Source organism: Paramisgurnus dabryanus, chromosome 7 (assembly GCF_030506205.2).
Source record: "Paramisgurnus dabryanus chromosome 7, PD_genome_1.1, whole genome shotgun sequence".
Classification (NCBI taxonomy): domain Eukaryota; kingdom Metazoa; phylum Chordata; class Actinopteri; order Cypriniformes; family Cobitidae; genus Paramisgurnus; species Paramisgurnus dabryanus.
This window is the reverse complement of record NC_133343.1, coordinates 11,832,996-11,846,412: the sequence shown is the minus strand read 5'-3', so window position 1 is coordinate 11,846,412 and position 13,417 is coordinate 11,832,996. Positions and strand designations below refer to the sequence as shown.

General features: G+C 36.4%; 1 protein-coding gene across 3 annotated transcripts in view; it reads right to left on the bottom strand.

Moving 5' to 3' along the window:
• The window catches only part of stk11ip (serine/threonine kinase 11 interacting protein), a 93,821-nt gene extending 83,536 nt beyond the window's left edge, over positions 1–10,285 (bottom strand). Inside the window, exons 1-2 of one of the 3 annotated variants that reach the window (XM_073815381.1) lie at positions 10,022–10,285; positions 5,611–5,678 (exon numbers count right to left, since the gene is read on the bottom strand). In XM_073815381.1, the coding sequence (XP_073671482.1) occupies positions 5,611–5,677 (67 nt within the window). In that variant the 5' untranslated portion in view covers position 5,678; positions 10,022–10,285. The remainder of the gene's footprint in view (positions 1–5,610; positions 5,679–10,021) is intronic. The other 2 variants (XM_065239990.2, XM_065239991.2) reach the window with 2 other exon arrangements.
• Between the last annotated feature and the right edge of the window lie 3,132 nt (positions 10,286–13,417).

The window sequence follows — 13,417 nt, the reverse complement described above, 5'->3', positions numbered from 1 at the left end:
ATTGGCAGGTTTGCATCTTCAACCCCAAAAAGTCTGCTGTATGTACATGGCATCCTAAGGCTTTTACAGTGGATACAAAAAGTCTACACATCCCTGTCAAAATTCCAGGTTTTTGTGATGTAATAAAAAGATGAATCATGTCAGAACCTGTTCCACGTTCAACATTGCGTCATTTGACGTAATGTGAGGGAGTCGTCTGGCTGGCTTTACAGTGCAGGAGCAGTCGTAAGTCAGTGTGTTTTTGTAGTTTTGTATGTCAATTTTTCATTGTCACTATTAATTATTGTGTTAGTGGAGGTTTTGCAAACTCCAGCCTGTCAGGACAGCGAGTCCACAGGTTTCCTATGAAGAATAAGGACAGTGCTTGTGCACGTGTAGTGCAAGTGAAGAGACGCAACTTTGCATCTGCTTTTGAAAAACACGGTGGTGTGTAGCGTTCACATTAGATCTGATGATCATGGGTTTTATTTTCATCAAACGCCAAATACAATCGATTGGCTCATGTTTACAAGCCAGTTGTAAAGTTTAGATTTAAAAAAATATTGCCCTAAAGGGGAATCGAACCCGGATTGCCCGTCTCGTAGGTCCATGACGCCACCACGGCACCACAATGTCACGTGATATAAGTCTCTCTCTAAACTCTCCAATTAGCCTCCAGTAAAATTCACGAAAAAAAAGTGTTCGGTCGATGTACGAAAAAAACACACACACACACAAAAGTATCCGATTAATCGATCGATTAAGTGCTAGATTAATCAATTACAAAAAAATCGATAGCTGCAGCCCTAATAAAATGTTATATTATAGTTTCATTTTATGATCCAAAGCCACAACAGCTCACAAATGGTTATTTAAAACACTCAACTTTTGTTATAAAGGGAGTCATGGTTTTACTGCCACTATTTATTGAGTTTTGATGGCGTGCTAACATGCACCTGCATCGTGTTAAAGATATTAAAAATAGGTTTTAGGAATGATTTCGAATGGTAAAGCTATAATTGCTCGTTCAGTGCAATGCTTGACATGAGCATTACTTATTTGCTACCATCTCTGTGCTCTCTGAGCAAACATTTTGGATATAAAAAGACAGATTATTAATAATATTATTATAAAAAAATGGGAGAAAGAAAGTGCAGCACATGACTTTCAAAACAAGAGCCAGTTGTTATCCCCATAAAAACCAAAGGCACTTTAGGGCGTTAGCGCTAACTGACTGATTATTGGCTGGTCGTTTTCTGATCGACTTGTTTTTTCCACTCAATGTTAATCATACCCAGGACTTAAAGTAATTAAACTGTTGTAACAAACAGCTGCCCTAGGGCAAAAGTTTTAAGGATCACCCTGCATCTGATCTCTTTCAAAAGTCCTTTAGAAAAATGGAATTATCTCAGCTTTTTGCTTAAAATTTGGTGATTTTGAAGAAACCTACCCATATTTGAGAGGTGATTAAAAAGAGAACTGATGAAGGTAGGATTAAACGGTTGGTTTTGTTTAAAAGCAGAGGGTCTGTTCTTTCATTTAATATATTGTTTGTTTATATATTTAAAGAAGAGCATTTTCTGGGAGGCATTAAACTTTTGTGAGAATCATGAAAAATGCTGGCGGGGAAAGAGTTAATATACCTAGGCTGCCCAAGGGTAAAGTCAATTTGTGAGAAACAGTGAGTACGTTTACATGCACAGAATAAGCGGATAACTATCAAAAATCTGCTTATTACAGAAAACTGTTTTCATGCGTTTACATGCAAATCAATAAGCCGGCTATGCAGACAACTGCGTTTACATGGGACTTGAAGACTTATCAGTTTTCCCCCAGGCAGTGACGTCACCACCTATAGTACACAATAGTCGTTCAAAAAGTCAACGGCATATCTGTCTTAAGCTGTACTGTTGTATCTCTTCTCGTGTGTGCAGAACCTGTAAATGTAACATGAGCTTCTATTTTCACAATTTCTCTGCCAACTGCTTTTGTCGAGCGGAGACTTTTATGCGTTACTTTGCGCTTACTTCCGCGTGTGACGTTTATCTTTCATATGCGGAGACATGCGCACATGGACAAAACCGTGAGAAAGCAGGTTAAGGTGTTTACATGCCACGCGAAATCGGCGTAATGAGCAAAAAACTACCCGTGCCGAACGTTTTTTGCTTACGCCGTTTATGAGCTTTCCCCGATTAAAGAAAACAGTTTTACGCGTTTAAATGACCCCACGTGTTATCAGTTTATTAAGCATAATCGGCGTAAGACTGTGCATGTAAACGCACTCACTGTTGATCATTCATTTTCCATTTTTAGAAAGTATCAGAGTGATTGGTCTCCCAAGGTCTCCCAGTGATTCTCAATTCCAGTCCTCGGGCCCCCTCCTAGAATGTTTTCGATGTCTCCTTATATGAAACACCTGATTTCACTCATCAGGCTCATTATTTAACACACTAACAAGCTGATGAACTGAATCAGGTGTTTTTATATATGAAGACATCTAAAATGTTCTTGGACAGGGGGCCCGAGGACTGGAATTGAGAACCACTGCCCTAGTGTCAAATCATCAACATGTCTCATTCAAATGGAGGTTACATACATAACCAAGACATTTTCAGCATGACAACTACCCGAAGCACACCTCCAAATCAGCAAAGGTAAGGCTTCACTAATACAAGAACAGGGTTTCGGAGTCCAGATCTAAATCTGTGGGGCTTATCTGAAGAGGGCTGTGAACAGGAGATGCCCAACCAATTTGACAGAGTTCTGTTTTTTTTTAGACCTGTAAATCAATTACTATGTAGCGAAACTATGGGTTAAATAGCTACAACGTTGTTCATGTGCAAGTAAACTCTCCTTTAATCTGTGCATCTGCTTATTTTATGCGATTCCTCTCAAAGTTGTTCATCAGGATGGACAGACAGCGGCTTTTCGGGATTTTTGGTAACTGCTGTTCTATTACTTCTTTATTTTGAGCAGGAACCAAAACGAAGGCGGGACAACATTCTTACAAAGTAAAAATTGCTGGGAAAAACAATTAGAAGACATATTATAAGGAACTAGTGTTGCACGATGCACCAATACTTCAAAAGCACAGCGATTCTCGGAAATTGAAAACGTTACAGTACCTACATTTATTAGTATCGATACTTCTGAGAATGATTTACTTCGCGTTCCAGATTTGTAAGAGGCATTTCAAGTTGGTGTGCAACGCACGCTTCCAGTGCTTCACGTGGATGTCTGTGTTTTTTCTCCTCGCGCAAGTGATACTGTTGCCGCCGTAGGGCTTTGACGGTTGTCATTACGATGCTTATGACTTGCAAATGTAACTCAGTTAACTGAAATACACTAGGCTTGATGACATTTGCGACCTCCGGAGGCTGCAGCCTTAGGATTAAGAAACGGCCGTTCTCTCTTGGTCACTCAAAATTGCAAAAAAGTAATGATATCTGCGCTACCAGTAAACCATCAGAACACATTTTCAGCGCGGCTGGAAACATTATAGCCCCCAAAAGGTTCCTCGCTTGTTCTTTCACTGATGGAAGTGCTACAATAAAATGCAAATAGGCGCCGATGCCATGGGTGCTTGAGCTGAGCCCCGGTGGCAGCACATATGCACCATTGCTTTACATTTACGTCATGTGTCGTATCTAAAACCACGTATTTCATTTGCTAAGCATGCACGCACCCCCGAATAAAAAACTTTCATAGATAATGTTAATAATTTGCAAGCTGCTAAAATAAAGCATACAAAATATCAGCTAAAATATCTATAGGCTATATGATTATAATCAGAGCATGTGCATGTTTGTCAGTGATTTACTTATATTAGGTTATTATATTAAAGCATTTAAAGAGCACAGACCAACACAAAGGAGGTGTATTTCATTTGTGAAACGCCTTGTAAGAAATTATGGACTCATATTTAAAGTTTACCACAGATAAATCAGACATTGAAGTACAAGAAACATTAGTCTATATTAATCCATATATCACAGCTTAAATAACATTAGATTATTATTTAATGCTTGTCTTGGTATCGGCACCGAAACAAAAATGTTGGTATCGTGACAACACTATAAGGAACAGGTGTGCTTTGGTTTTGAATGACGCTGACATGCTCACCAGAATTAGTCACTTAAGAGCTATCAGGTGTTTATTGGTCCATTTGGTCAGTTTGCTTTCACACTTATAGTGAACCACTACAGAGTGTGTTTGCAATTTACAATTGCCGTGTTCACATATGCCTAAAGAAACCAAACCAAGGGAGAAAACGCACCAGGTTCAGAAACAAAGGCTCAGGTCTAAAAACACCCTTAGGGGCTAATCACACCAAACGCGCTTTAAACGCTTGGAAACGCTTGGAAACGCAAGGCGCGACGCACTGCCTTTAAAAAAAAAAAGAAGAGCTGTGCAACGCAGCTTTTTATATTGCTAGGCAACCACCGAGTCAGCTGTCTTGTCAATCAAATATTGAAGTGGAGCGCTCTTTTGCTGTTAACGGTCATATTAGCAGAAACTTCAAAAAGAGAATGCTTGCCTTGACCTTGTTTGAGGGTGAGAGGTGCACAAACACGAAGGAGAGAGTGAGCGAGGTTAGTCCGGTTCTTCAAAGAAACTGTAAACTTTCCTAACCACAACGTAAGGCCCGCCTCTCCACTCATGCTTTTGTGATTCTTTTGCAAGAAAGAATGGCAAAATATTGCAAAGTCAAGATGTGTAAAACTGATGGACTTTTTCTCATTAAGATTGTATGCTATGATTAATTCTAAAGTTGCTTCAACTAAGTATTATTTTAGAGGTGTGCAGATTTATGCATCCTGGTTATTGCACAATTTTTACATTGCATTTTTTCACCCCAAAATGATTCTTATTGTTATTTACTTTAATTTATAAAGCGCTTAGTTCCAATCCTTGATTCTGATTGGTCAATAGCTGTGCTTTACGGTTCTATTTATCACTGCGCCCTTAGCAACACCCTTAGGAACCCACTGCACCCTTAGCAACCCTCTTAGCAACCACACATATCAGTTTGAGAACGGTTTGTTGTTTTTATTTGAGCTTTCATGCATATTACACATTGGAACGTTGTTGTTCATGGCCAGGGACTATTTTTTTCTAGAGGAAGGAATGCTTTTATAAATTTATTGAGCACAGTCTCTCGTACCTTATTGCTTACATATAGGTTGCAATTTTGCAATAAAGGTGGAACAGGTTCCAACATGATTCATCTTTGTTTCATTTTTTTTTACATCACATAAACCTGCAATTTTAACAGGGGTGTGCAGACTTTTAATATCAACTGAATATCATGATCATCACTAATTCTTTTTATGAGAGAACATGTTAACTAACATACATTTACTAACTAGGTCTTTTGCATCCTGGTGGATTATTCATGTTCTTTATGAAGTTAAAGACATTTTAATCTCATTCACAAAATGTTTCATAAAATAAAATAAACAGTAAAAAATTATTAATAAAATATATTAAGAAAGGGAATATGTGTTTTACTGTTTTTCTGTTGGTTTTCACTAAATTACCACAAAGCAAATTTAACAATAAAACATCTTCAAATACTGTAAATACACAAAAAAAAATGTCAGGTGCTGCATGAAAATACAGGTACCTTACCATTATTTCGCAGTAATGTGGCAAGTCTGTGTACAAGAGTTGACTGACAAGCCTGGGCAGAGGACATCCTAAAAATGAAGAAACAAACTGTATTAAAAGAATTATGTGGTAACAAATGAGACTATAATCTTAACTATAATCTCATCTTCTGGTACTGTACTGTACAAGAATCTCATTTATAAAACTGCGTAGGACCCTTACTAAAAGTTTATGTGCGCCCAAAAGCCAAAAATGTATAAAGATTTATAAGACTTATAAAACCGTGCGTACGTACGCCTGTAAGCAATGTCCCCTTTATGAATCACAGATCACCTGGAAGGGTGCGTACTGTACTTTAATCAGCCTCATACTTTTGTATTTTATTAGACACAAAATAGTTATCAAAGGTTATGATGCGTTATGATGAAACTATGACAGAAAATGAACATACTAGCTTATTAATGAATTTAATGTTTTACCTCTAACGGGAATAGCTGCGTGATGAAGTGAAACTAAAGGGTTAATAAACACAAACTAAAGCAAATGTTGTAGAACGTCTGGCGAACGATGATAGCTAGCACAAGAATTGTAACCGATTATTTCCCACTAGTAATTACATGTAACTACTGTAGCATGTAAATAATGCACAAAAATAATTTGAGCAGCTTCAATAGGCACGTGAAACCTAGCTAGCAGGTTGCTCAAACATCAAGATCACCTGCTAACTTACTTTAAATTTGCAAGAACTATAGACTAATACAATAACAGGCTTAAATAAACTCAAAACATAAGTCCACTTACAGTTTTCACTGACATGCGTTTTATGAACTTGCTATCCTCCAGACATGACGGACCAGGTTTTTATCTCATTTCAGCCGTGTGGCGCGCTTCAACGCTCGTGGTGTGAAGCGCGTCCGTGCTATTCCCCGAGATGTTTTATCAACTAGCTAGTTAGCCTCCAGACAGTGACGGTCCGGATCACATCTTTCTCATTTTGCCCGTGCGGTTTGAAGAGCGTCCATGCTATTCTCTGAGATGCACTTGACGGCCTTTTTTGCAGCTAATTTTTTTTTAATAACCTAGTTAAGGCGGTAGGGTTTCCCAGCTTAGGCGGGCCGCCCCGAACTGAAAAGTGCTGCGGGAAACCCTGGTTGAATTTAAAATTGTCTTAAACTGTCTCCAAATACGCAGATAATTATTAATCACATGGTTATGATGATATAGGTATCTGTTATACTTGTGGGTGATATAAATATTGCATTAATAGTATACGGTAGACAATCCTCCTGTTCCAATCTCAACCAGTTCTCCCCTAATGGGCATTTGCATTCTAGTTAGGGTTGGGCAATACAGCGTCAAAAATATATCATGATATTTTAAGAATTTTTGCAGTAATGATATTTATGAATTATGGAAAAGGGCATTTTTCATCCAATGAGCTGTCATTGATGACAGACTACCTAATTCGAAGTGTAAATCCATTGTCATAAGGTTGCAGAAGCAGCATTAAAGTGCAATAGTAGTGACATAATCACACAGCATGAGTCAAATGTAAACAGTAGTACAAACTAGAGATGAAATGGTATAAATATTTTACATCACTATGACACTACCACAGATTTTCAGTAATTTTCACAGACCCCAGTAACTTAAGTCATTAGCTAACAATTTTAAAATTTGATTTTAAAATAGTGATGTTCATATCAGTTAATTTTCCCTGACCGACAACCGCAGCTTATGAACCGAACATTAACCGTTAACTTATAAGATTTTAATATTAAATTGTCATTGAGTAAAAATACAGGTTGACGGTTGTCTGTGAACTAGTAAAAACAAAACATTTCATTTGAAGGTGCAAACAGCAGCGACAGATCAACAACAGAACCAGGATTATTAGGGATGTAACGATTCAATTGCGTGTCCCATTAAAAATCCCTGTCTGAAATCGATTCTGATTCGCAAGGCTGCGATTCTTTGTTTTATGTACAGCTTGTGCGTGTACAACGGCATTTTGTCATTAGGAAGTCCTTATCAATCTAAAATAATTTATGAGTCGGAGTCGTTTATAACGTGCATTTAAAAAAGCAACACTCGTTAAATAAAAATCATTCAAAATACTCTTTACTATCATGAAAATACCTGAAACAATTTGAAGAACAGCGATATAAATATTCCTGTAGACGTTTCCTGGAATAGCGCTTGTAATGCTACTTCTTCTGTGGCACAAAGGGAGTTTCTACATGAGAGCGCCCCCTGGCGTTCGGATGTGCCGGGATTTCACCGGAATTCATTCAAATTCATTCAATTAGAAAACGCAAATTTGCATGGTTAATCGTTACACCCCTACGGATGATGCCCTTGCGCCTTGCGGCACTCGCTGAAGAAGCAAAAGCCGCATTCAGACAGCCAGCGATGTTATCGCTGTGTGTCACCCGTCTCTTTCAATAAGGCGTTTCTAAATCTGCTTGTCATAAACAAATGAGTACCATCCACGCCAGTAACTGACGAGAGAAGGATGATGTGAACTCCACTGTTTCGTTCTCATTGGTAGTAGCTCCCGAAATTTGCTCGACATTTACATAAAGTTAAACTTTTCTTAACTTTGTCGTGTCACTAGACACGCCCATACGGTCGCCATTGGTCACTTTCGCTCGTGCCGCCGGAAGTCGCCCGGTTTCCATTGAAATGAATGAGATTGCGTCGCCCTGCTACTGCTGGTCGCTGGCTGTCTGAATGGGGCGAAATACAGTAAAACGGAGATTTAAACTCATCAGATCACATAATTTAATGGAAAATGAATAGAAAAGATGGATCCGTCTAATTACATATAAAGTAAACGTGCTTCAGTACAACTAAAATGTGAACATTTGTTTACATTTTTGGGATTTAAATTTAGTCAGTAAAGTAAGTTACTGTCATCACAGTGGTACGAGTTGGCAGTGTTTTCCCTATATAACAACTCCTTAACACCTTAGTTTAACAGTAACTAAAGTAATTTAAACAGGGATGCTACACTGTTAGTATCTCCCCCTGTGGGTTAGGGAACGTAAATGCGGCATAATTCATTGCGTCGCTATATCATTGATATCATGATATGACATTTATTATCATGTAAAAAATTCTACCGGTATAATCGTGAACGGTATGATATGGCACACCCCTAGTGACAATATCTCACAACGTGTTTAAATAGTCAGGTCACGGGAAAATCAATTATTAAGTGTCCAAATGTAAAAGCTGCAGTGCTTACCTGCAGTTCCACAGTGGTTTTGCGTACTATTTTTGGAGGAGAGAGATCGCTCCAGAGGAAATTATTGTTTTCACAGCTTTATTCCAAGTGTATGTTACTCATCTACATGATGTGACATCATTGCACTTAAGTTAACATCCAAGAGCACTGATCTTCGATGGGATAATCACTTCCGAATGAGATTCACAGTAGGTATGTGCGATAATTCGCATGCGATATCATGCGCATTTTGTCAGTAAAGCGGTTCCTTGAGTGGTAGTAAATCGCCATCACCTGCTATTCAGATGCAGAAGCATTTACTACACAAAGCCGTAGTTCACTGACAAGCTGGGCCATATCGCAAACATACCGTAGGTGATACATCCGCAATAATTAATGCGAAATGTGTCCCTATTATCAGTGAACTACGGTTTGTGTTGTAAATGCTGTTCCATCTGAAAGCAGCTGATGGCGAATTAATTATAATCCAGAACCGGCTTCACTGACGAGATGCACAATGACAATCACATAAAAAATCTATACTACTAGATCCTGTTTTGAAAAGTCTTGGGAAAACATGTTTAGAATTAATTTTGTTAAAAATTTGGCTGTTTCAGGCATAAACATTTTCTCTCAAAAATACAGACATGTACATACATGTTGCTCATATAATATTGTAGCCCAGTTTGTGCTGAACACAGTGTTGTGAGACTTTTGCCATTATAATGTTTTTAAGCAACTGAAAAGAGCACAAATGTCAGTGCAGCTCAAAACTTCTCGAGGGCCCTAAACCAAGACCCCAGAGGGTAAACTTCAAACGCTTTTTTGGTGAACGTGGTAAATAAAAGTAGGCAACACAGACAGTATCACATAAGAGATAATATTAGCTTTTCCTAAACGTTGTGGGGTTACATAAAATAACGTTATTGAATCGTTTTTGCATCATTGTAAAAATACGTATTTATAACGTTTAGAACGCAGACATTTCTCGTATAAATACTTCGGAAAATAACGTTAAAACGACGACCTTTTCGTAACAGGAAACAACGTATTTGTAACGTTTTTATTTAGCTGGGTACGCTAAAACCTAAAACACCAATGCTTTTGTCACCTTGTAAACTACGTTAAACGCAAGAAGCAACTCTTCCTGTTGTCCAACCAGCACATGTATGTACATTTTCTTATGAAGACCTTAAAACATACCTTTTGTTTATGAAAATATGTAATCCGTAGGCACAGTCGGCGAAATAAATACTTCTGATTTAACGTTAGGATTCATGATATGAGCAGCACATTTCTCTGTCCCATTTGTTGACAGTCAGAGGGTTGCCGGCCGTTTCTCAATCCGATAGCTGCAGCCTCTGGAGGTTGCATTTCTAGGCTGCATACGTCATCAAGACTGTCTTATTTCAGAATATTAACAATTATAAAGTTGACTCTTATTATTAGGTAATCGTAAAGTGTCGTAATATGTTCTTGACTTTCGAATGTAATGCTTAGGTCATTTAAATAAACCAGGCTTGATGACGTATGTAGCTTACATATGCGACCTCCGCAGGCTACAGCCTGCGAAAATCTAGTTTCTTCTTCTCTTAATTTTATTGGCGGTTGGCAAACAACTTTCGAGTGCATTTACCGCCACCCACTGATCTGGAGTGTGGACTAAAGCTTTAGTCTATATTACACTGTTAAGGGAAAAAAAAATACATAAACACATAAATAAAAAATAGTAAAGAGAGGGGAAAAGAAAATAAAACCCAACTGTTAAGAAAAAAAAATACATAAATAAAAAAGGAAAGAGATGGAGAAAGAAGAAAAATAGCATTCTCAAAATTAGTCAAAACACAGGCTGCCACGTGAAGGCTCAGTACAGCTAATCCCTTTTATTTTTGTGTTTTAAAAAAAGTTTTATAATGTGTTTTTTTTAATACTTCTTATTTAACATATGTTTTCTATTTTCTTCAGTTGTTTCCTTTTATTCTAGTTTATTTTGTATACTTTTTTTCACTGTAACCTTCACTCGATTTACCATTAGTTGTTACACTCTTCTTCCCATCACAATTCCCAACTTGACATGGTGCACAAACAAGCATGCATGGTAGTCCATATGCCCTCTGTTATGACCATCTAGGTGTCAGTCACAATAGATTGGGCAAATGAGAGTCTTGAATCAAAGAAAGTACTATTTACAATCTTTTATTTACTAACAGACAAGGATTTAGGCTTCAGTGGAGGGCAAGGCCAAAATAATAAACAAAACTATCTTCCTCAAAATACCCTTCTCTTACTTCAACTAAACTGAAAGCAAATAAAATAAAATTATTACTTACCTATATCCCTCTCAAAAAACACAATATAATAAAGATATTCAAAATAAAGGGCGTCGATCGCCCTACATACCTTGTCACAATATGTTGGTACGTATTGATCAAAGTGTGTTATAAAATTATTTGGCTAACAAGTCAAAATCAGAGTCTGTAATCGTAGCCGATATCAGGCATGGGTCAAGCACAAACAAATCTATCAACTGAAATAATAAACAAAACAAAACACTCACAGGCTCAACACACTCTGAACACAAATTTTCAATCTTTCTCTCTGATATGAGAATCAACAATAAACAAAATGGATAAACACTTGGAGGATACTTTAGCGCGTTCCCCCTCCCATCAATTAATCATCCATGACGCGCCTTTCTCACCTTGCATTTAATTTTTTTTTATTTTACTCAGTAACGGATATGATTTAAAATGTAGCGTAGTACAATACTTTAAACAAAACATACTCAAGTAAAACATACTCAAAAAAGTAAAAGTAATCAAAAAAACTACTCAATTACAGTAACATGAGAAAATGTAATTCGTTACTTTCCACCTCTGGTTAAAACTGCCACTGCAGTAGCTTTGTATTTCAATTTATCATTGTTCTGGTAAATGATTGTGTTAGTGGAGGTTTCACAAACTCCAGCCTGTCAGGACGAGTCGCAGGTTTCCATTTGTTTCCATTCCACAGGTGTGCATTTGGCTCATAGTGTAGCCTCAGACCTTCACATCGTTCATCAGGTAACTTAGATTAACATTATTCATATCTAAGTAATTGTACATGCCACCATCTGTTTACATAATGCACAAGGGCAAATAATTAGTAAAATCTTTTATACAGTATGATGCATACATGTACTCCAACACTATCTCTGACCTTAATTTTTAACACAACTAAATTAACACATTTAGAGTTGTTGTTTGGTATTGCACTGCAGTAAATTGGACAGGGGTACCTAAGAAGTGACATGCTGTTACATAATTATATAAAGGTGGATCTGTTTTAATTCTAGTTGTCCAGCTACAGATGAAGATGCTTAGTGTGATGAATCATCCTGTTATTTTTTATGGACGAACCTGGTGATGTGTTATGGAGGAGGAAAAGACAAATTACTCATGTGAAGAGAAACCACTGCAAGAATCTAATCCTGTTTACACAAGTAAGACTAATTCATGTGTATGACCAAATTATGTCAAGTTAAAAAAAATGTTTTTCTTTTTTTTCAGTGCTGCTGACAAGTTCATTAAGTGCCAAAGCCAGCTGATGTCTATTGTACCATAACTTGTGTATATATATATATATATATATATATATATATATATATATATATATATATATATATATATATATATATATATATATATATATATATATATATATATATATATATATATATATATATATATATATATATATAAATTTTAGGGCTGGGCATAGATTAATCTAGATTAATCTCATACAAAATAAAAGTAATTTTTGCATAATATATGAGTTTGGGCTGTGTGTAAATATTATTTATATTTAAACACACACACACATACATATATATACACATTTAAGAAATGTTTTATTTATATATTGTTTTTATTTTATTTATATAGAATATATAAAAATATAAATAAATATATAAACATAGGTAAATGTTTCTTAAATAAATACATGAATGTGTGTGCATTTATATACCGTATACATAATAATTATACACAGCACAAACTCATATTTTATGCAAAAAATTACTTTTATTTTGTATGAGATTAATCTAGATTAATCTATGCCCAGCACTAATATATATATATATAAATATAATAAGACTTTGTCTAAAAGTAAATAATATTAATTCAACTGTATTCATACTTTCTTTTCAGCTGACTTTTTTGATTAGTACCACTGCCAGTCTTGCCAAATCTTCAGTTTTCCCTTCATTCTGTGTCATATTGTTAACTTTTATACCCGCTACCGCCTCTCCACATTAAATTAATAAGACTTCAGATATAAAACAGAGTGTATAAAAGTGATGTTTTATCATTAAAATCTGATAACGTCCATTTTCTTAATGGAATGTTTGTGCATACCAACATGGCGGCGCGGTGGCTTAAAAATTGTGACGTCATTTGCAATTCAGTCATTTTTATAGATCAGTTTTAAATAAACATTTAATTGTAATTCCTCAGTGTCATTGTGAAAGTCATTGCGATCCATCATTTACCTCTTGGGACGCCACTTCCGGTTTGGTGGTTTTTAGAGGTGGGACTAAAATCTCCTTACAAAAAAAAGACT